This window comes from Oratosquilla oratoria, chromosome 6, assembly GCF_046742065.1.
Source record: "Oratosquilla oratoria isolate Oo_2021 chromosome 6, ASM4674206v1, whole genome shotgun sequence".
NCBI lineage: Eukaryota > Metazoa > Arthropoda > Malacostraca > Stomatopoda > Squillidae > Oratosquilla > Oratosquilla oratoria.
The window spans coordinates 57,591,995-57,616,849 of record NC_134782.1 but is presented as its reverse complement, the minus strand read 5'-3'; the positions used below and the strand labels follow the sequence as shown (position 1 = coordinate 57,616,849).

The window sequence follows — 24,855 nt, the reverse complement described above, 5'->3', positions numbered from 1 at the left end:
TAAGAAAATTTGCGCTTCCTGATCTCCTACTAAAATTTCCCAGTTAATGTTTCTACAATTGAAATCTCCCATGATCACAACGTTTTTGTACTGGGACGCCCTAGGAATTTCATTAATCATGGAATCAGTCTGCTCAATGCTGAGGTCAGGTCTATACAGGATGCCAATAAGTTTCTTATTCTTTGCCTATAATCTCAAATAGATTCCGTAGTATCCTCTGCCTTAATCGATTTGTTGGTAATACAGTTGATTGTTTTTTGAACGAAACATGCTACTCCTGCCAACCCTGTCCTTATGAAGAAAGAAGAAGAAAAAAAAATTATATTCTACCTCAATTTCCGGAAGGAAATGTCTGTCAGCTATATTGATCAAAGATTCAGTAATAGCTATAACATTAAAATTTTCTGCGCATGCTTTACCTCGCAGCAAATAAATCTTATTTATTACGCTTCTGCTGTTTGTATAGTAAACTTTTAGTTTATCCTCCCTCCACCTGATTAGGTGATTCTTTTCACAGTCCCTCTCTGAGCTGTTTCTACTGCCTAAACTATATTCCGATACTTCGCTCCCCCTCCCCGACTCCCACGTAATCTACCCGAAAAAAATGCAGGATGCCTACTTCTCGCTCAAGGGATTCAGCAAGGAGCCGAAATCCGCTGGGTGACAAATACACCTCGTCCCTTGTATATAGATGATTCTTACCGTAAACGCGATCCCAGTTGTAGACAAATACCCATCCATTAGGATTACAATGATTTGCCAACCTGCAAATTAATCGCAGTAGCCCTGGAATGCCATATGCCTCGGAAGGATTTCACATACAACAGGAACTTATTCCTAATCTTATCTAGTGCATCCCAGAACTGCGCAATAAATTCCTCACTCCCTATCTTACCTATGTTATTCCCCCCCAAGCACTCAAGCAAATTATGGCTTTCTCACCTTTCCGAGTATACACTCTTCTATAAAAGATTACAAAGGAGGTCTAAAGCTCCCTCAGCGCTCGCAGAAGTCGGACGTCTCCGCTCCAGCTCATCGCTAATTGCCCCTAGCATCGCCCCGTGTATCACCATACTCTTGCCCGCGTCTAACCGACCAACTGACTCAACAGCAACGCCTACTCTCCAGTCGTGCCAGCTGACTCAACAGCAACGCCTACTCTCCAGTCGTGCCAACTGACTCAACAGCAACGCTTACTCTCCGTAAGTAAAGAAATCTCTCAGGGTAAACACAGACACAAAAGTGCTTAATATCCATTGATACTCAGTGGTGTACTTTACTTACACAACACTTCCGAAGTCACGTAATCGCTCTCTGTTTTCAGAGTCGTGCCTTCGAAGAAAAGAGAAAGAACACAAAACATTTAGCTGTGCCTGCATCTAGATCACAGTTAACACAAAAGACACTTGCATCAAGTTTTCGACTTGGTTAAAGTCAGTACACAACAACACTGCCCGCCTTCTGTATCCTCTTCTTTTAGCGCCTAAAGAAAATTCGTGTCTAGACCGTCTTCTCCGAAGGTGCTTCTGCTCTTTCTCTTTTTCTCCTTCCCTGACGTGTCTGATTCTCGTATAACTTACCGTCAAGCGCCCTCATCATGAAAACCAACTTTCAAGTGGTTTTTGTGAGAGGCAACTCACGCCCGGATGGCATCTCGCTCGTGGACGATGCCAACCAATTGAGCGGTGTGATAGGCAGTGCTCCTGTGCGCTTTGCCCAGACGGAAGGGGCAAATGTCCTGTTCCACTTGATGGATCAGGATAGTCTCGATGCCTGCTTCGAGAAGAGGACTGTCATTAGGCTGGAGAAGCTGGGTTTCTCTCCCCGTAGGGTCACACCCAACTACGCTCATGTCAGAGCGTCCATGTACGTGGGTAGGATGGTCCTTGACAAGCTCGGGGATAAGGAAGCCATTCTGAGTGACCTAAGGGAGAGGAACTCGGATGTTGACTTTGTCGATGTCTTCCGGCCTCCGGCCTCTGACATCGTCAGAATATCTCTAAAATCTAGGTCCGACCTTGAGAAGATTCTTAGGGTAGGAATCAAGATTAGTTTCATATATCTGCCCCCTTCGTCTATTAGAGAGTTAAAGAACCTCAAGGTCAGGCAATGCCTGATATGTTACTCCCTTAAACATGAATCCCGATCCTGTCCCCAACCCAAGCTGACTAGGTGCTCCAAGTGTGCTACCGACGGACATCGGTATAGAGAATGCGAGGCAGCGAGACTCAGGTGTCTCCTATGTGGGGGAACCCACAGCGCCATCTCCAACTCCTGCCCGGAAAGGAGAAAGGCGGCTGACACAAATCAGCCTGCACAACCGGTGGCTAGGTCAGCTCCCAACACCCGCTCCCAACCTGCGCAACCCTCTAATCCTCGGCCTCAAACCAAAACCTCCTCCTCCCCATCCCAAGGCAAAATCCCTCAACCCCCCATCCCCAAACCCAGAACCCAACCAGGTGTAAAGAGGAGGGCTAGCTCCCCTGCTGCCGCCCCAGACCAGGAGCCTTCTTGCGCCCCCAAGGAGCAGCGGACGCAGAGGACGAAGTCCAAGCGTTCTCGACAGGAAGCGAGCAAGCCCTCCTCCTGTACCGGAATCCCTAACACGGTTGCATCAATTATCGGCAGCACCCTGGAAAGGGAAGCAGCTGGTAATCTCCAGTGTCCGTCTGGAGACGAAAGATGCAACCAAGCGAGGGATGCTCAAGTGCTTGCTCTGAGTATTGTCTATTCGGCAATGCTCATGTCCAAGAGCAAGGAGCAGGTGCAGGAAGTGCTGTCAACAGCACTCACTCACCTGGGCTTACCTGCCTTCCCCATTCCACCTCACGTCCTAGAGGCTATTCCCTTTGGTCCCAACAACCCATCCTATCCTCACCCAGCCCCTACCCCTCCCACCACCGCTCCCTCTGTTTCCACCCCCTCCCTCTGATTCCTCCTCCACCTGCCCCAAGAAGGCTGCGCAAGAATCTAACCTAAGGATATCACGCCCCAAGTCCAGGGCATCCAGACTTGAATCCTACCAACGTAGCAACCGCTCACGCTCCCCAATTCTAAGCCCTCGCTCCTCCTCGTCAGGGGCAAACAAATCCTCCTCCGGGCTCCCGCGCCGCGTGGCCATACCACGAGCCAGCTCGACTGGGAGGCCTAAGTTGAAGCTGACGAAGCTCACAAAGGAGACGCTGCGGGACATAATTCCCTTCACCAGCACTACTCCAGACACTGTCCAGTCTAGCGATAGTGTATCCTCCTCCTCCGACAGCGAAGTGCTAACCCTCCAAGCCCCTAAGGCTAAGCTTCCTCTTAAAACTCCCTCCAGCTAGTGGGACTCACTAAAGACAACTATTCCAATGGATAGATTGGATTTACGTGTGTTCTACCAGAACGTCCGTCACTGGGCCCCACAAAGGACCAGCACCTTATTAGAGATTACCAGACACGGTCCTGATGTAATTTGTTTGACTTCGATGGGTGATCCAGCTCCCGACTCTCTTCCCAAGATTCAAGGCTTCAACATTTGGAGTCGGGGTCTTGCTTTGCACTTGGGCGTCTGTATTTTAGCCAGGAAGTCCCTCCTGGCAACTATACTTGATCAATTTCATTATGAGCAGATGCTCGCGATCAAGTTAAGCACCATTCGCGGTCCCATCCTCCTCTGTACCCTCTACCGCCCTCCCCGTATCCCCTTCCTCCCCTTTGTTGACATTGCCAAGGTGATGTCATACAAAGTCCCAACCTTCTTCATTGGCGACTTCAACTGCAGTCATGCTGCTTGGAGCCCTGGAACGCACAACAGCAGCTCAGTGAGTCGGCAACTACACTCTCTTACTATACTTCACCGGCTGAAGTTCCTAGGTCCGGACTTTCCCACATTCATAGGTCATGGATTGCAGGGTAGGCCCGACCTGGTGTTCTCCAACAGCCGAGCTTTCTTCCTCAACTCCACTATCTCACCCGGTGCCCCCACCCTCTCAGACCACATACCCTTAATCCTTCGCATCTCCACCTCACCCATCCTTATCCCCAGTGAGCCTCGGTTACGTTACAGTCAGGCCGACTGGGAAGGCTTCAAAAACACTCTCACGACATACACCAACACAAACATGGACAACACTCCACAAGCGGCGATAGAGAAGGAATGGCGCTCACTTACAAAGTTTGTCAAAAACGCTGTAAAAAAGCACATTCCTAGAACAAAGCACCGAAAGGTTGCCACGTTCACCGCTTCTATGCGCACTAACAGACTACGCATTACACTACAGAACAGATTTACAGATCTATTACAAGCACCCCTAGAGGCCCGTGTCGCCATCCTACGAGACATGCACTGGCTACAGAGTAGCCTGAGGAAGTCCCTCTACATCGATTCACATCGAGAGGAGCAACTGATGGCCTCGCTCTCCGGCGCCTGTGAGACGGACCCTTCCAAGTTCTGGAGGACCCTCAAACGTGAGCTGGAGGAGTGCTCTGTGCCTCCACCCAAGGTCATCAACCATCTTAACCACTCTGCACACTCCCCCCAACACCAAGCTGACCTTCTGGCGTCAGCATGGAGTGAGGTCTTTAAACCCCATCCTGTGCAAGGACCACATTGCTTTAGCACCTTGCACAGTGTTAACTCCTTCATGAACAGTTGTAGTGACCTCATTCCCGACGAGACTGTTGATCTCTCTCAGTTAGATGAAGATGATCCCCTTATCCGCCCCATTGTTTTCGAGGAGGTAAAGGGGGTTATCTCGGCATTAAAACTAAAATCCCCTGGCCCCTCAGGCATCGATGCACACATACTCAAACGTATGCCAGACAACATAATCTCACACATGACGACACTATATAATAGCTCACTAGCCTCTGGGTACTTCCCACAACTATTCAAGGCCTCCCACACCATCCTCATTCCTAAACCCCAGAAACCCGCCTCCGCCCCCCTTTCATACCGGCCTATCTCTCTTCTGGAGTACTTTGGAAAGGTGTTTGAGCACGTCTTATGCCGCCGCCTGACCGTGTACCTAGAGACGGAGAATGTGCTGAGGGATTGCCAGTTTGGTTTTCGGCCGGGGCGCGGTGCAGACGACGTAATATCCATGATCACTCAATGGGTTCAAAGACCGCCAGACGGTCGCCCTGGTAAGGCCATTTTGGTTTGTAAGGATGTGGAGAAGGCATTCGATACTGTCTGGCATGAAGGCCTTAAGTACAAATTGTACCACAACTTCGACTTTGCCCTGCCGTTCACAAGGTTGCTCTGCAACTACCTGGACGACAGGTCAATAAGAATAAAGTGGCGGGGCTGTCTGTCCCAACCTTTTGTGCCGAAGGCTGGAGTACCGCAAGGGTCAGTCCTTGCGCCCACTCTGTACAATCTATATACGAATGACCTGCCAGAGCCAGCTTATCCACGCAACCAGGCTCTAACTCTTTCGTATGCGGACGACACTAACCACATAAGCAGACACAAAACGCTGCAGGGAGCGTTACACGAAATGCAAAACATCCTAGACGGGGCACACGCGTGGGAGCAACAGTGGCGCATTAAGACCAACGCGTCGAAATGCAATGCTGTATACTTCTGCTGCAAACGAACCAACAGAACAATCACAAACACTCCTCTTAAAATAAACAACACAAACATCCCAGCGAAGGACCATACCCGTGTGCTGGGTAGCACACTTGATAGTGGCCTTACCTGGACCCCACACTTCCGCAAGCAGGGAGCGAAGGCTAGGGCTGTGCTGGGTAAGCTAAGACGCTTCAAAACTGCAACACTAAGAACCAAACGTCGATTGTACCTAGCCCTCGTCAGACCGATTCTGTGCCAGTCCCAGGGACTAAGCCAGCTGACATGTGCCACTAATAACTACGAGCATCAGAAGGTTCAGAATGCCGCTGTCCAGTTCATCACGGGCTCGCGATGGAGCGACTTCAGAACCACTGAGTCTCTACACCAAATTTCCAACATCCGTCCACTTAACCAACACAAACACAAACTTCACTCAAGACACCTAGAAAAACTGCACGACAAACACAAACACCTGATACAACATATTACACCTAGACCACACCGAACAGACTATCTGTCAGCTGCGCCCGTCCCACGTGCGGTGTACACGATAAGACGTGTATAACCGTACCTACAAATAATACACCCCTTTACCAGCTTGACTGGTGATAGCCATAATAATGTAATAATAATAGTAATGGTAATAACGATAATGATAATAATAATAATATCGCATGTAGCCCATTAACTGACAGGCTACAAAAATATGCAAACAGCTCAAACCCAACCTGGGGTAAAACAGGAATTCTCATGCCTTACCTAGGGCTAATCAGGAACGCCCTCTACACGCGGGAAGTGAAATCTACTCACCGTAAATTACACACACACACCTCTCACGAACATAGCCACATCCCACGCACAAACATCTACACTTACTTTTTCTTCGACTAAAATTCGCTTCCTTTCTAACTCTCTCTTATACTACATCTCATTTCAGTTTACCTCCCACTAAAGATTTTTCCGTTTTTCCACCTTTCTCTCCTACTACGTCTCCTACCATTTTCCAAACTTTCGTTGGTGATATAATCTGCTCTTCCTCCCGGCATTGACGCCGCCGTCCAAGCTCCCAGCCCAGTTCTCCCGAGTCACGACCACCAACAAGCCCCTAATCGCTCGCAAATCGCCCGGTGGCAATAGCCCTCTTTTATACGCTACTATCTTTTCATTTTCCTACAGACATTCTTCCCCTCCCACAAAACCCGATCCCGCGCAAGCGAGGTGGTCTTTCCTTGGAATCCAGAATCCTCTAAGGCTAAAATTCTACTACGTAAAGGATGTACCTCTTCGGCACTGAACACAGAAACACAACCACTCGCACTCTCATTGTTTGAGGCAGCCGTGAAAGGGGGGGGGGGAGAAAGAAGGGGAGAGGGAAAGAGAGAGAGGGGGAGAAAGAAGGGGAGAGAGTTACTTGGCCATTCGAGGCTGTTTTGGCACGTTTGAGAGGAAGGAGGAGGGGGGTGAATGGCGACTGACCAAGGCGAGGAGGAAATGGGGAAGGGCCAAATTGGGGAGGGGGGGGTGGGGTGGAGAAGGGTTTGTGGTTTTGGGAGGAGAGAGGACGCAGTCACTCTTCTTGACTGCGTCTTGCTTTTTATGTTTGACCTTACTTGCGTTCTGTCATTTTTCACCGTTATATCACTTTGACATTGGTCAATTTTCACGGATATATCGGGACACTGTTTAATACACCACCAAATGAGGCCTAGATGAAGTTGTCGTCCACCTACTGAGGGGATGAAGACTACTTTTTCCCACACTGGTCCTCTGAACCATGTGATGGTCCTCCGTGACCCGGGGTAGGGATAGACTGGCCGATCGACCGATTTTTACAACCTTCCGCCCAATATTGTGATTATTTTCACAATACAAGTTTGTCCCTAGCACTCCCGGCACTGTCACGTGGTATTATTGAGTTACAGCTTGATCACTGCAACACTTTGTTAAAAAAAAAAAAAAAAAAAAAAAAAAAAAAAAAAAAAAAAAAAAAAAAAAAAAAAAAAAAAAAAAAAAAAAAAAAAAAAAAAGGGGGGGGGGTGCGATCATCGCTCGTTTAATCTTCTTTCCACTAGCTTACAGCACTTTACCAGATTTAAAAAAAAAAAAAAAAAAAAAAAAAAAAAGTGGGAGCTATGTCAGGCACGTCTACACCCAATGACACACCCGAACATATATGTTGTATGATTGCTAGGGAATTTTTCGAGCTTGGGGAACCAATTTTGATGAGATGAGAGACTATATAAGACATTTGATCACTTACGGGCTGTGACGGGGTCATATACATGGTCAGTCTGGACGTCATTAGAGGGGTCAGGGGTCGGAATACGGAGGGTAAAATGCATACCTTGGGTCAGGTCACTTGCGGGCGCGGGGTCAACAGCCCGGTCAGCGATTTCGATGAAGTGTATAGTAACCTAACAGTTTTAATTCTAAATGCACAAAATATATCTATTCCCCTCAATTCAATACAGAATCATAGTAATACTCCCAAATGGATGACGGACAGGCTGAAACATGAGATTGGAATAAAGACTTTACGTAAGAATAAAAAACGGGAAACACATCTTAAATCCAAATATAACGATATGGCAAGACTATTTAAAAGGAATACGCGCACAGCGAAACGTAACTATGAATTTAAGGTTGCCAGACAAGCGAGATCCAACCCAAAGGGCTTCTATCATCTGTAGAGGACAAAAAATATGGATAGGATAGGCCAATTCAAAATTACGAAAATGTCATGAGAGAATCGAAGGAAAAAATGAGTGAGGAGTTTAACAAATATTTTCTCACGGTGTTTACTGAGGGGAGGTTAGATGAGGTACTGCGATCCGATTTTCAGTGGGGATGAAGAAAATAGAATATCTTATATCAGCATTAGTAAGGTAAGTAGTCAAACAGATTGAAAGACTTAAAGCTACAAAATCCCCGGGTCCAGACGATTTTTTTCCGAGAGTGCTTAAAGAGTGCAAATTTGAAATCTACGACCAGTTAACAGAAATATTTAAAAAGTCGGTAGACACTAGTCTTATGCCTATTGCTTGGGGACAGGCAAGCGTTATTCCTGTTTTTAAGAAGGGAGATAAATCGTCTACATGCAACTACAGGCCAATCAGTTTGACATCAGTCATAGGTAAAATGCTTGGATCAGTAATAGTTAATAGACTCGGAGAACACATCCACTGACAATTTGATTCGTGACACACAGCATGGTTTCTTCAAGGGTAAGTCATGTGTGACTAATTGTCTATCTTTTTACAATATAGTATATATGGCGTCAGATAACAATGATAATTGCGATGACTTTAGCAAAAAGTTCGACAAGGTGCCCCACCAGAGACTACTAAATAAAATGAAAACCCAGGCCACAGGAGGAAAAGTGTTAGAATGGATTAGAGTTTGGATCAGTGACAGAAAACAGCGGGTCACCATAAATGGTGTAAAATCCAGGTGGGGGAGTTTCTAGTGGGGTCCCCCAGGGCTCGGTTTAGGATTCCTTATCATTATGTACTTGGACAATGGGATTAATAGTGCAGTGCAATGTAGTTCAGTTCGAAGCTTTAATAATCATTTAGATAAGCACCTAAACAAGATGCTGTAATGACTATAATTTATTTTATATTATTTGTTTTGTTATCGTTTGTCTGTTTATTATTATTTACTTGATTTTCATTTATTATTAGTCATATGTCAATCTATTATTATTTACCTGTTTGTTTATGATTTAACTATACCTATGGATTTGTCTATGTATTTTATTTATTATTTATCAATCTATTTATTTATCATTATTATGATTTTTTCGCATGCGACCTAGATATAGACCAAAAGGTCTCCTGTCGCCATGCTCCGCCCTTGTAATCCTATGTAAATTCCTTTGTAAGTTTGCGGACTACATTATAATAGGACGCCTAACTTAACTTACACTCTCTGGAAAGACGCAGTTCAAATGGATCAAAAACTTTAACAAGGATGACGCAAACATGGTCATCATAGCAAGGCAACATGAGAGGACTCGCAGTAATGGATTTACATTGGACAAATTTAGGTCTTGGAAGGAAATAGACAGGAACTGGTTTAATAATAAAGTGGTCAACGAATGGGATAGACTTAGGCCGGCCACACACATGCAGTTTAAACTGAGAGTTACAACTGTTCAGTTATAACTGTCAGTTGAAACTGCACGTGTGTGGCCGGTCTTAGCAACCATGTAGTGAGCGCTGAAACTATTGGACGATTTAATACACGTCCACGAATATAGTTGGCTGTTTGCACAACTACTCCCATCACTTTAAAGTTCTTTGGCGATGTAGAACACAGTGTGTGGTGAACACATGTGGAGCTTTCTTCTTGACCATTGCAACGAATCCAGATTTTTTTGCCGATCATGACAGGAGCTCCATCCGTACAAATAGACCCAATCAAATCCCATGCTAACTCAAAGCGATCAAAGAACAATAGGATCAGTCTGAATAGGTCAACTGCTTTGGTTGTTGTTTGAAGTCGTTCACAGAAAAAAAAATCCATTGATGCACCTTTCATGTACATAATGTACAAATACAATCAATTGACTGTAGTTTGAAACGTGAGTTGATTCATCGATTTGTATTTGCAGGACTCATATCGCTGACAACTTATCCTGACTCATATCTTTATTTCTCTGGCGTCCAGTGTCGTTGGACAAAAACACCCGACTCAATTGCTTCGCGGCATCCTCTCCAATCGTGTGGGGCTTTTTTTCTTTGGCAATCATGTACGAAACTTTGTAGGAGGCTTCCAGAAGAGGTTTCCTAAGAGCAGCAATCCTATTTGATAAAATCGTTGCTTTCTGACCATAACGAATTCATCTCAACTTTAAAACATCAACCGATGTGCCCACATGATTACTGTGCTTGTTTCTGTGATGTTCCCTCAGTGCTGATGGCTTCAAATTTCCATTGTTCATTACCAAACTGCAAATCATTCGCCGGGGTCTTCCATTTCCATCTCGTTCCGTCATACAGGTGAAACCCAAATTATTCCATTTCCGTTTTTTTTTCACTGACATTTCGCAGATAAATAATCTATGAAAAAAACTGTTGCATGCATACTGGCAATGATAACATAAATAACATAATTATCATTACAATTATAATGATCATGCCACTTTAAGAAAACCGGTACTAGCAGCACTGTTGGACTTAAACGAGAGAAATGCTTAATTTTACCATTTCGATATTCCATACAGCTGCCACACTTCGATGCCTTGCGCTCACGTAAAGGTTAAATTTTGCATTTACAAATGTACCTAAGTACAAACAGCTGTCGCCTCGCCGAGTGCGCCGTGAAGCTTCCGGTTCCGTGAATCGAATCAGCTGACGAAACTTTTAAGTCGACCAGTCCGTGACGGACTGGCGACAAGCGACAGCGCTTTTGTAGGTGGGTACATATGGGAATGCGTAATTGTCCTAAGCCTAATACTATTTAAATATCTAATATTCAACCTTAGGCATAGACGAGACAATGCATACAACTGAAATATAAAATCACTCACAAGAAAAATGTGAAGCAGGGATAGAGGGAGAAGGCGCGACTAACGTCGACAAAGAAAACGGTTCAACTCTCAAGTTCAAAAACCCTGGGAGGAGTCGAAAAAGGTTCGGGTCAGTGTTTGCCAAACTTGTTGGCTGATTTGACGTTTTCTCCTGTATTATAAAATCTAATTTGTGATAAAGAACAAAAATATTCTGTTTTGGAAAGATCATTGGTTGTTTTTGTTTATTTCGTTCATGAAATTTTAGAGTAGCACTAAAGTCTGGTTTGAAATATGGAATGACAGTGCTAGTTACTAATTCAACATTCTACCCAAGTATAAATGATTAATTTTGAATTAATTATATACAAATATCCAGAGATCAAGCCCCATACCCCCAGCATTCGGTTTCAATAACCCCTGTCGCAGAGAAAACATCGCCACTTTGAAATAGGAGAGTATAAATTCTTCACCCTCTTTGCACAATTTTGATGTATCTAAGATATATGTCTTATATATCTGAGCAACACATATATAATTATCCTTCATTGAGAGTAAATTCGAATAGCATACTTCTAAACCTTTATTTTCTCAAACAAAAAGTAACAGAACCTTTAGTACAATTAGCGCGTTGTGATAATGATTCCATGTTTTGTGTTTTCTTTGCCCTTGTTCTAAGTGGCTCAAGCAATTCAACTAGGTCAGAATGGACGCCAGGGATAAAATAACAACATTTCGTCCCGCTGCCTTCTATGTTTAGCTCTAGCAATTCAGCTTGGCCTGCACTGCTCGTCTCTAATTCCGGGATCAAGCAATTCAACTTGGCCTGAATCGACTGCACCGTTAAAATAACAACTAATTGTCGCGCTGCCTTTTATCTTTGGCTCAAGCAATTGAACTAGGCTTTAGTCTACCCCACCACCAAAATATCAACCAATTGTCGCTCTGCCTTTTATTTTGGACGCAAAAGTACCGTGGATGAGAGGATCGCAACAACAGCTAAGCACCAGGAACCGCAACACCAGCAGACGAACTTTTGAGGCGTGTCAAACATGTGGTGCACAACTTTTGATTCTAGATTGTACCTGAGTAGCTGCGAACATTCACGTATACATTTACTAATAGTGTCAAGCCAGCGGTACTCCAGAAATGGTCATACCAATTCGGCAAATAAAGAAGTTTATTTTAAAGAATGTACTTATCTCGCTTATTAGCCTAAATATAATTGTATGTAAGCGAAAGGATTCCCTCCCCCCCCCCCACACCTCCCAAGCAGAGGATACCGTGGTCGTTCATTTGGACCATTGTGTTAGCATAACCTCCTATGCCGGTCGCCTATTTGGGTGTCGTCGTCTCTGTGGGACGTAATTCTTGTAAGTTACAATGAATTTTGAGTATCCGCCGCCTGTTATAGCGAATCTTACTGACCTCACGATAGCATTCTAAAGTAGAAACATACTTACGTATAATCATGATGACTGAACTTCTTGAATATGTAACTCTAGTGCATTAGTGGAAGTACATTTCGTGAGTAACTATGGCATTCGCAGATGGAACCTTTTGGCAACTGTGAACTAGGTCTTAGGTACAGACAAGAGGGCAGTGGCGTACGTTTCACCCCCGCCCCCTTGGAAAAATGCTACAGTCGCTTGCATTAGGAAATAATATTTTCTTGTATGTGTTCTTACACGTGGAATAAAATATATTTTATGAATTCCCCTGTCATCCGTAATATCCAAGAATTGCCGGTTCTCAAAACATATTAGTATGCAAAATGTTCGATTCCCTATCGATAAATCTGCTCAGGCCCAAGTGACACTGACGTCATTTTGAGCGCGTGGCGTTATCACTTTACCTCTGCTTTAAGAGCTCACCATCGAAATTGCCTTTTTTGCGTCCGTTAGTCAGTGAGGGACTTCCGAACCTACGAGGCGCTCAGTCCGGCCAGCTGTTCGTCGCGCGCCACTTCCATACCCGGTAAGTACGTGTCCCGATTGATGCCAAGCGATTTTGTTAATCAAATGAGCATTCAAGCACAGAAACAATGAGGACTATGTTAGTTCATCCCTTCCCTCCAGTAGGCTTTTTTTCCTAGCTAGCAATCGGATTCAGGTACATCGGAGAGGTTCACATAGAAAGGAAAGGTAAAATCTCCCTCTTGGTTGAAACTGCTGATGACTCTCATGCGATGCTGTGACAATATCGTCGGGAGGATGGTGAGAGAACCTTGTCTGGAATCAGCAAGGTCGTCCCCTTCTTCGCCTCCAGGGGCATGGGTTCGCCTCCTCAGGGAGATGAAGGAATGTAATGACGCAGAAATGGAAAAACATTGGTAGATTTAAACCAAGATAATGCCAAGCTAATTTCACCAGCCGCGTTACTTGTGGACGGAACAAAAGATGGCGATGACTGATGGTTGTCTACCAAAGGGGTATTTTGTTTGTGTGCAGGACCGTCGGCCTATCCCCTGGGAGACAGTGCAGTCTTCCCCACTGTGTTACACGTGTTTGGGTTCTATTTCATGGTTGGAGTGAAGTGATGGAGACACGCCAATGGATTCAACTTTGCTTAATTTTCAGGGAGAGGTGGCTAGAGACTGATTCAGGTCGAGGAACTGACTAGACAGGTCGGATTTGACCATGATTATACCGCAGTGGTGACAGGCCGGTCCGATAATATCGTGATTTTAGAGATGTTGAAATTGCCCGGGTGTGTGTGTGTGGGGGGGGGGGGGGGGCAAGCGTACCAATGACCATCTCACAACAGAGATGAGCAAGAAGGAAATATTAAGTTTTAATTAGAAAGGCAAACATTACAATAAAGAAATGAGGTGTGTGCTGTTAGGAGCGCTGGGCATTATAATAGGTTCTCCAGTTTAGTCCGGGTAACGGCTGGATGGTGAGGATGGCATATGGGACGTTGACAGTGTTGGGATGGCTGTGAATGAAATAAAAAACTAATGTAATCGGTTCGACCATACTTGGATGCAAACACCGAATTGCGACACTGGTATACAAACACTAAGACTCTGATTTTCGCGTTTGCACAGGAGGATTGGGAAGTTATGAAAAAGTGTAACTTGGAGCATTGTAAAATACTTCCTGCGGATCGAAATTGAGACGTCTGCGTTCGAGGCGAAATGATGTCTAGCACTCCGTGTATGTATACTTACTCTTAATCCACTGGTCTTGGGCCACTCGCTGTTCCATAACTGCTTATGAAACTACACTGTAAATGTATATATTTGTGTATATGTATAAACGTGACAAGACGTCTTATTATTATAGTTTCACTAAAAATCTTTAAGGTCCACGGCTGAGGAAGGCGAGAGGATTGGTTTTCGTGATCCTTTCCGTTTGCTTGTTGTGTATGGTGTTCCCACCGACGAAAATTCCAGATAATATTTTCAGCCTTTCTCCACTGAGGAAAGAACATGCCAATGTAAGTATTGGTTAGATGTGGTTTTCATCTCGTATGAATATGTGATTCTTATGTCGACCTTGTCCAGCTCTTTATCGTTGTAAAATATATTAATGGTCCAAAACCTCGCTTTTGCCTCTACTGGAGTATATATTTGATATTCTTTGCAATTTAATAACATTTCTACGACTCACCTGGCTAAGATTGAAATGCTAATGAAGAAAGTAATTCTATTTTTCCTATCATTCTGACGATATGGTCAACCTATGCTAAAGCGTCCATCAGAAAATTATCATTTCATACCTTGATGTGATGTTATACACTGATGTTATATCTACTGGGTACATCACGTAAAAGTCAGGGGGAAAGTATCGGAATATAGTTTAGACAACAGAAACAGCTGGAAGAGGGACTATGAAAAGAATCAAGTGTAATATTAAGCGTAATATTAAGTTGATTTGCTGAGAGGTAGTATACGTAGATTTTATATTAAAGTTATTACTGAACCGCGAAAATTTACGGCGGATAAACCTTTCCTTCTGGGTATCGAAAAATGATATGAGGCGTCCGGAGGTAACGGGGCGACATCACCAATACCTGATTTTGAGTAAAACGCGTTCAAAGTTGAACCGTCGATACTGAACATTTCTCTTGACTTATCACATCCATGTTTATATGTATTTTACTCGTCTTGCCTAGCCATATACGAAAAAAACGAAAAAACAATAATGTTGTGTTGGAAAAGAAAATCATAACACACCAAAATTTGCATACCCCAGTATGCAAAACAGTTATGAAAATAGGAAAACCCATTTTTTTTTTTTACATTTTTAAAAACTTCTTTGTTCACCATGAATACACTATGAACCATTTCATTGTAAACATATTTTTTTTTTATGAGTTTTTATAGATTGGCAATCTTAACATACCACACATTTACATTTTTTCCCCCTCGGTTCCTAATGCAAATGGTTTATAGATTATTGTCAGATAATTACTACAAACACATTCTCATTTGTGCAGAGTAAGCGCCAGTGGAAGCGTTGGGGGGAGGGGGTCATCATAATCGATGATGTCATCATCCGGGTTGTTCTCTTGTTCCCCGGTGGTGGCTACATCATCTTCCAGCAAGGACTCTTGTCCCCGACAAAGGTCATCCTAGAAATCCTTAAATGATGGGTGAACATAGTGACTTAGATCCATCACATCTTTAAACTTCTCTTTAGTCAGCTTGATTGGCTTCACCAGGTACACCAGGTAGGAACAACTTTTGAGCATCATACTCGCTCTGCTTCCCCTTTTGCAGCATTCTTGATTTAGAAGCCTGCCTTGTTGTCAGTGTTGACAACAAACATCTTTAGTTACATGCGCCTGTTGTGCACCAAAGTCAAAAAAGTTTTCTTGTGTCATCATGACACAAGATATTGCTTGGCCAGTATGTGGAAATCATAGAAAATGGATTTCTTGATAATTTTCTATGCCTAACTCCAAATTGTTGATTTAGCGATGTCGACCCTTTACCACCGGACGCCTCATATTAACTAGTTCACAAGGATAGGGTAAGCAGGAGATGGGAGTATCACTTTTCATAAAAAAAAAAACAGCAAATTGTATTATCAACAAAATGATCAAGAAAAAAGAAAGTACGAAATTTATTTAGGTGGAGATCATAGGCAAGAATAGGAAACTTATTATTGGTGTCCTTTACAGACTTCCTAACCAAAGCATTGAGCAGACTGAATCATTTATTTAAGAAATTCACAGGGCGTCCCAGTGCAAAAATTTTGTGATCTTGGAAGATTTAACTATAGAAACAGTGACTGGAAAATTTTAGTAGATCAGGAAGCGCAATATATATATACATATATATTCGTAAAAGTGGGCAGTAATTCTTCTTTTATACATGTTGAATTAAATTTGACTGCAGCTTGGGCTAGAATCAACTTCTTGTTGATAGACTCAAGTTTTCTAATCAGAGATCTCGGCTCATCGGGGAGGCGGAATGAAATACTACCGTACGACGTTTAGCGCATCTTTAAGCATTTTCAAGTACAAAATATATTTGGTACAAAGCTGTTACAGTTTAAATACAACTAAAGTGGTAATTGGGAGAGGTTACTGTTTAAAAACAAACTAAAGTGGAATTGGGAGAGGTCACAATACATATGGGGATTTTGTCCAAGGGTGGACTCAGTGGGAATCTGTCCCTTGTGATTCGGGTGTTGCTTGTAGTGTGTGCATTATGTCCGGGGGCTGACTTGGTGATATTCTGTCAAATCTTCTTTTGGAGTTGATTGTGGTGGTGAATGAGTGTCCATGTAGAGTAGCCAGCGCCAGTGGGGTCATTCCATTTTGTACATTCATAGTTTTTTTTTCCCTTAATATAAAGGGCCTCTAGAATCTCCAACCGGTGGCTGTCATTGGCAGAATCTAGGATCCTCGTGTTGTCGTCATTCCTATATAGGAAGAAGGACGAAGCTTGCAGTCTTCGTGTGGGCAGATGAATTCGTAAACGACTTTACTTCTTTTGAGGAGGTTTTGGGTACGGAAAGGGTTATTTTTTAGGATGAGGTTAGAGGTTTTGATGTTTTTGTAGAAAATACGGAGCTCCAACTTGTCCTCGGGGTCTATGGGACGGGTTCCACGTTCAACTATTTCCCTCAATACTCTTTCATCAGTACGGAATGCTGTACCTCTCCCAATTACCACTTTAGTTTGTTTTTAAACAGTAACCTCTCCCAGTTACCACTTTAGTTGTATCTAAACTGTAACAGCTTTGTACCAAATATATTTTGTACTTGAAAATGCTCAAAAATGAGCGAAACGTCATACGGTAGTATTTTATTCCGCCTCCCCGATGAGCCGAGATCTCTGATTAGAAAACTTGAGTCTATCAACAAGAAGTTAATTCTAGCCCAAGCTGCGGTCAAATTTAATTCAACATGTAGATATATATATATATATATATATGTATATATATATATATATTTATATATATATATATATATATTTATATATATATATATATATATATGTGTGTGTGTGTGTGTGCGTGTGTGTGTGTGTGTGTGCGTTTGTGTGTGTGTGTATGTGTGTCTGGTACAAGATAACTTCCTGAAATAAATTATTACCGATCACGCGAGGGGAGAGAATACTCTGGACTTACTCTTAACTAAAAACGAGGATTTAACGTGAAACGTACAAGTGGATGATAGTCTAGGCTGTAGTGATCATCAAGAAATAAGATTTGACATCATATTGGACAAAATAAATAGTACAAATAACATTCTAATATCTGACTTCAGGAGAGCCAATTTTGAAAAGCTGAGGAAATATTTAGGGCAATTGGCTACATACGGGACCAACCCGGAAGGCAATGATAGGGTCAGGTGTCTAGATCAAAAGTATAGTGAAGTCAGGTGCACTGACAACGTCATTAGTGCAGTTGGAGATTTAGATCAAGTCAAGGTCGGATCACGGACGAAAGTATGCAATACCGAGGTCAGTTAACTTATAAGGATGAGGTGAATAGCAGGGTAATCGATCTAGACCTGATCACTATGATTTTGTTTGTGCAAAATAAGTTTATTCCCCTCATAGCGATAAAGAAGAATACTAATACCCCCAAATGGACAACAGATAGGTTGAAAATGAGATCTAAATAAAAAAGAGGGCTTTACGTCGGAATAAAAAAACGAGGATACATACCTTAGACCTAAAGGTGTGTATCCTGGTTAAAAAGAACACGCGCACAGCGAAACGAAGCTACAAAATTAAGATTGCCAGACAAGTGAGGTCCAACCCAAAGGGTTCCTTTCGTCTTTACAGAACAAATTATGAGAAAAGGATATGCCCAAATAAAAACGATGAAGATGTCATGACAGATTCAAAGGATAAAATGGGCGAGGCGTTTAATAAATATTTTCTCATTGTATTTACTAGGGAGAGGTTAGATAAGGTACCTGACTGCGACCCGATCTTCAGTGGAGATGAAGGAAGTAGGCTAACTAAAATCAACATTAGTAGGGAAGAAGTAATCAAACAGATTGATAGACTTAAAGCTACAAAATCCATGGATCCAGACGAAAATTTTCCTAGAGTGCTCAAAGCGTATAAAATTGAAATCTGCAACCAGTTACGAAAATATTTAATAAATCGGTAGACACTAGATTCATGGCTATTACTTGGAGGCAGGAAATGTTGTTCCAGTTTTCAAAAAGGGTGATATATCGTCTATTCATAACTATGGGCCGACCAGTTTGACGTTAGTTATAGGTAAAATGCTAGAATTAATAATAGGTAATAGAATCAGAGATCACATCGAGAGACATAATTTGATTCGTGACCCACAACATGGGCTCATCAAGGGAAATTCATGTGTAACTAATCTTTTATTTTTACACTAATGCCTACAAGATATCAGATAACAATGATAGTCACGATGTTATTTACCTAGACTTTAGCAAAGTGTTTGAAAAGGTGCCCCACCAGAGACTACTGAATAAAGTCAAAGCCCATGGCATAGGAGGAAACGCGTTTGAATGGATTAGATCATGGATCAGTGACAGAAAGCAAGGGGTCACCATTAATGGTGTAAAATCCAAATGGGGGAGTGTTACCAGTGGAGTTTTCCAGGGCTCGGTACTGGATCTTTTATTTTTCATCATGTATATAACGACTTGGGCAATGGGATTATTGGTGATGTAAGTTTGCGGACGACACTAAAATAGGACACCAAATCAAGCCAGGAGAAGACGCCGGGATACTGCAACAAAGGTCTTAACAAAGTGTTCACATGGTCGGTGAAATGGCAAATGAACTTCAATATCTCAAAGTGCATAGTGTTAAACGTAGGTTTACACAACCCTTAAACCAGATATAGCTTAGATAACACATTTTTAAAGAAAACTGAGTGCGAGAGACTTGGGAGTGTTAGTGAGTCCTGAGCTTAAATTTAGGAAACTGCATTAGCGCCAGGAATATACCTAACATAGCATTAGGTTTCGTTGCTAGGATAATTACGAATAAAAATGCAGAGGTAGTTATCAAGCTCAGGAGTTAGGCCAATCCTAGACTATGCGGAACAGTTTTGGTCTCCGTCCAATAGAATGTATATCAATTCACTAAATTCAGTACAGTGAAGAATTACCAAAATGATACATGGTCTCATAAATGTACCTTACGAGGACAGGCTTAGGCATCTTAATTTACACTCTCTAGAAAGAGGCAGAGTGCGAGGTGGTCTAATAGAGGTGTTCAACTGGATTAAGGGCTTGAACAAGGATGGTGCAGACAAGATCATCATATCAAAATAAAAGGCCAGGACTCGCAGTAATGGATTTAAATTCGACAAACTTAGATTTAGAAAGGAAATAGGCAAGAACTGGTTTACAAATAGAGTGGTCAAGGAAAAGAATAGACTTAGTAACGATATAGTGAGTGCTGATATTATCGGTTGTTTTAAGAGAAGGTTAGATAACTTTATGGATGGGTATGATATATGGCAATGGACATGGCGTTGACCAGTGTGGGCCATAAAGTCTCTTGCAGCCTCCTTCTTTATGCTCTTATTTACAGAATACCCAACATGTACCAGCCAAGGAGGAGGCAGAGTCCAAGCAACACTGGGTGAAGGCCCCAGATCACTTCCTGGTCGAAGAAGCTGACTTTTGCGACCGCCATCCAGACCTACAAATCATTGGTTACATTCACTCCAGCATCATTGCAGTAAAAAAACGAAACATGACCAGGATGACTTGGGCCAACAAGAATCTTCTGAAAGAACACAATATCAACATGGCTGTGGTGTTCTTCGTGGGCAGGGCCAAGAACCAGGAGGAAGAGAGAATCGTCCAGGAGGAGAGTCGATTGCACGGGGACCTCGTCCAAGGAGACTTCAAAGATGAAAAGCTTTTATCCGACAAGGCCCTGGCAGCGATGGTCTGGATCAGTCGCCACTGTTCGAGGGTTCCCTGGACTTTGCAAGCAGATGGCGACGTCCTTGTCGACCCTTTCCTTCTCGGGGCCAAGATAACAGAGATACAGACGATGGGTGTGGTCGACCACTTCTACTGCCACATTTTCAAAAACACGCAAGTAGCGAGGGAAGGGGAGTGGAGGGTGGCCCCCGAGGACTTCTCCAAAAAGGTCTACCCAACGTACTGCTCCGGTTCCATGTGGTTCGTCCCGACGCCAGTGGTCCCTCGGCTTCTGGAAGCGAGCAGGACAGTAGACCATATGTGGAGGAATGATCTCTATCTGACAGGACTGGTCGCCGAGGAGGCTGGCGTTGGTCATACCCACGTGAGGTTCAACTCGCACTGGAAGTTCTATGGCATCAGTGATGATGATATGGATAAGAAGCTGGTGTGGACAGACTCCAATTTTGATCGTGAGTACTGGTGGAGGAAGATCGTCCTGCACCAAATGTTGAAAATGGAGGAACCCTGGAAGGATGATCCAAACGTGAGTTTCTGCTATCTACCTTCACTTTAAACGTGGGCTTTCTCTATTTGCGTTACAAATATTCCCATCTCGTTTTCTATATCTGACATTTCTTGAACTGGTGACTGCTTCATTTCGAAAGGAGGTAGGCGATCTACTAACACGGACACTTGGACAACGACACAGACTCCAGGGCACGGACATATCTTTAGGCTTGAGCCCGTCAACCTTTGACGAAAAAGGACTTGCCCCCCCCCTCATTAATTAGGAATGTGTTGAATGGGATTCGTAAAACGGCATCTTCATCTGTGCGGCACCCCTGTATAAGGTTCTCAAAAACACATGTGGTTATGTATGTATTCATGAATAATAATAGCTGTTGCCTCAAGTTTCTCTGACTGGCAACCCTACAGTAGCAAGTAGCGATCACAGGATACTACCGGAGGTCTATCCAGGAAGAAAGATTGAAGTTCTGTATTAGTTTAAGTACTGTCATCAGGTGAGAGAAAGAGGAAGAGGAGGCAGAAGGTAGAACAGAGAGTACAGTCGAGATAATTAGAGTAATTAGTAATTCGCTGACGATAACCAGAGCTTCTATCCATGACACAGTATCACACCAAGGAGGTGGAGTCAGAGAGATGTTAAAGGAGAGATTTAAAGACAACGATAAAAGCGGGACATTAAAAGTTGAAAGTTATCAGCATTCCCTTTTTTGGGAGGGGGGGGTTAGTCTCCAGTCACACAAGAATATTGCATTACTGGTCAGTTCGAGTGTCACTAGATTCCCTAAAATATTGACATCGTAAAACGTATGCAATCAATGCACTGTCGAAGCCTGATCTTGAAACTGAGTTTTAGCCTGTCGTGGTTACACATACAAATGGAGGTGAGGGTGTTGATGGAATATAGAGACAGGATGGCGATTCTCTCTAATGCCCGTCTCACAGGCCCACCACAAACAGGCAACCACTTTTGGCTCCTGAATGGGCATTGCAGACAGTGAAAGAGTAAGAAGCAGTGTACGGGGTATTATATTTGGGACCCTAGACTGACTCAGTGATGATTTCCTTAGAAACACATGCGTCAACTGATCTCTAGCACACTGAAGGTCGTGCCAACTAAGTACACAATCACATTTCTGACGTGTGACAATCACTCTCACACACACATCACACCTAAATACCCGGCTTTACAAACAGTATCTCGATGACATTTGCACCGCATATAGTTGATATTACATAAAAGTGTAATACACGCCCTAACACCCTCAGGGCGGTCAAAGGTGCAGACTTCAGACAAGATAATGACACCAACAAACAGGTCTAAAAAAGTACACAGTGTCCGTCTTATACCATGCCAGTCCAGCATGGACACCGCTAGTCTCAGACACACATCACAATTGAAAGGCCACACAAAACAAGGGAACATCTCGACATGCACGGCACATAACACGTAGCACCCGATAAACCAAACCCACAACACCCATCACAGCAAGTGAAAGACCATCTATCAACACACGGATACACCAAGTACAGGATACAGCAGAGGGCACACCATAATACCACCCTTACCTAACTACACCAACATGAAAAAACATAGCTACAGCTAGTCTGGAGTATGACATGATTATTGACTTTCATCACCGTCAACACACAAACTGGAAGCCAAAACTAAACTTAATTGACGGAACACACTAAAGAAACTTCTTCTGTGCCCATCACATACCAATATTGGTTTGACACTACAGCAGACGACATATATCTCCTCTGCCAATATGCCTCATAGCACATATAGCACAGCAGTGACAGCAATTTGAGATGAAGACAATATATATCGGGTCGAGGATCTTTGGCGTGATCCCGAGGGAGTGATCATTTTTCTCTGTTGCTCTCGTTTCGTAACTCACTTACACCGTGGGCTACCTAAGACTAACATTTTTTTAACCACTCATTTTGACTGAAAATATATGTGATTAGACACTGAACCTACATTTATTAGCTATTACAATGTGCTTACACAATTCTTAACCTTCCTTCCCTGCTTAGGCCAACCCGGTCCTTCCACGGCGAATAGAGGATGTACCTTTCGGCCAGCCTCCAAGTATTCCCACCAAATTTCTAATCGAGGAGGCAGACTTCTGCACTGAGGAACGCAATCCACATCTGCGCATGATAGGTGTGGTGATCTCGAGGATCTCGGGCACTCGCAAGAGATCCACAACAAGGCATACTTGGGCGAATTCGGACCTCTCGAGAAAGTATGGCATCAGAATGGCCGTCGTCTTTATAGTGGGCAGGGCCAAAAACAAGAAGGAAGAGCGGATCCTGAAGAAGGAGAGTCTCCGTTACCACGACATGGTCCAAGGTGACTTTGAAGACGTATACGACCTCTTGACGTACAAGACCCTTGCAGCTCTGGTCTGGGTCCATCGGCATTGCAGCCATGTTCGCTGGACCTTCAAGGCTGACGACGATCTCCTTCTCAACGACTTCATGTTCGACAAGAAGATCAACGATATCGAGACCCTGGGCATAGGCGATAAGTTCTACGGTAGTATCCACAAGAAAGCTGAGGTCCTTCGGGATGGGAAGTGGGGGGTGCCACCTGAGGAGTTCCGGGAGGATTATTACCCACCTTACTGTCAAGGCTGCTTCTGGTTCATACCTACTGCCCTGGTGCCACGTCTTCTGGCCACCGCTCAAATCACTAACTTTAATCGCAACGAGGATGTTTATGTGACGGGGTTAGTTGCCATGAATGCCGGCATCGGACATACGTCCCTCCGTTACAAACCATCCTGGGAAAATGAAGGTAAAGTTAAAAAGGACGACTTCGATAGTGTTCTCGTTTGGGAGGTCCTCGATGAATCGCGCCGAAATGACTGGCCTAAACTCGTTCAGTTTTATCTAGATAAGAAAAGAAAAGAAAGAAAGAACTAAATTTGATGGGGCTGAGTCGTTTGCTCTTGATGGCCAGAGAGGCTCAGTCAACGAAGTTATGGGCACACGGAATGTAGAGCGGCATGACCAGCTAAGGAGCCCTGACCCATGAGTACATTTAGGAAAACTCTTCGACAAGTTTCCTATTTCTGTGGTGGCGGCATCTCGCGACAAAGAAAGTGGTAACTATTTTGCAGTTAGAGAATGGACAAAGTAGGTTGTTTACATACGTAACCAAGACAGTTTTTCACTGTGGTCTTCCAGTAGTTCATAAGGTGAAGCTCAACTGATCCCCGATAAATGTAATTAGTATTGAGTGTTTACCCTTGGCTCTGCATGTTCTCATATCAGAAGACTCCACCAGAACGCTTATCCCAAGAAATCACCACCATTAGCAATAAACCAGTGATTCTCGGTAAGGCTGAAACTCAACAACCCGTGGGATGGAAAAGCATTACATTGCTGAGTGTAATAATACCATACCTAAACCAAGGATCAGGATCACGCAGCACAGGATACCTGGTTGACCACATTTGATTTGCATGTATGTACAGGAGTGGCGAGAATGTTTTTTTCTTGCTCAAATTTTCTGTATTTTGTGAACAACGCTAGCCTTAAAGTAGTTTTTCATCTTCCTTGTTTTTCTTTGCCTTCATCTCGGTTATGTTGTTTTTGTTGTATGGGATGTGACGGTGGTTGAGAGCATAGAAATACACAAACAAATAAATAGATGAGTAAAAAGTAACGTGAATTAGAAAATCTACATCAGTTCTCCCAAAGCTCAGACAAGCAACACCCTACTGTGTTGGTAAATCTGCTAAGAGCATTGTCAGGAACATAAAGGATTGTTTTGGACAAAGAACTTAAATGTCTCAAGCCAGTATAAAGGATGAGAGTGAACCATAACACAAAAATAAATAAATAAATAAATAACATACCATACACTAAAAGAATACGGAGTAGGGGTGATTAAAATGTGG

At 43.4% G+C, this 24,855-nt stretch overlaps 1 protein-coding gene across 2 annotated transcripts; it reads left to right on the top strand.

The window, feature by feature from the left end:
- Window positions 1-989: 989 nt before the first annotated feature.
- On the top strand, window positions 990-24,476 carry LOC143026184 (uncharacterized). 2 transcript variants are annotated; one of them, XM_076186199.1, is made up of 5 exons: window positions 990-1,202; window positions 14,122-14,230; window positions 14,380-14,513; window positions 20,070-20,957; window positions 22,982-24,476. In XM_076186199.1, the coding sequence occupies exons 2-5, from the start codon at window positions 14,212-14,214 to the stop codon at window positions 23,873-23,875; spliced, it is 1,935 nt and encodes a 644-aa protein (XP_076042314.1). In that variant the 5' UTR covers window positions 990-1,202; window positions 14,122-14,211; the 3' UTR covers window positions 23,876-24,476. The 2 variants fall into 2 exon arrangements, with proteins under 2 accessions (XP_076042314.1, XP_076042315.1); XM_076186200.1 differs by lacking the exon at window positions 990-1,202 and adding an exon at window positions 12,977-13,049.
- The last annotated feature ends 379 nt before the right edge of the window (window positions 24,477-24,855 follow it).

What these genes read in the sequence shown, in the direction of transcription:
- LOC143026184 (XM_076186199.1), top strand. An exon ending in TGAGGAAAGAACATGCCAAT is followed by an intron (nt 14,514 to 20,069) that starts GTAAGTATTGGT and finishes TCTTATTTACAG; the next exon opens with AATACCCAACATGTACCAGC. An exon ending in CCTGGAAGGATGATCCAAAC is followed by an intron (nt 20,958 to 22,981) that starts GTGAGTTTCTGC and finishes TTCCCTGCTTAG; the next exon opens with GCCAACCCGGTCCTTCCACG.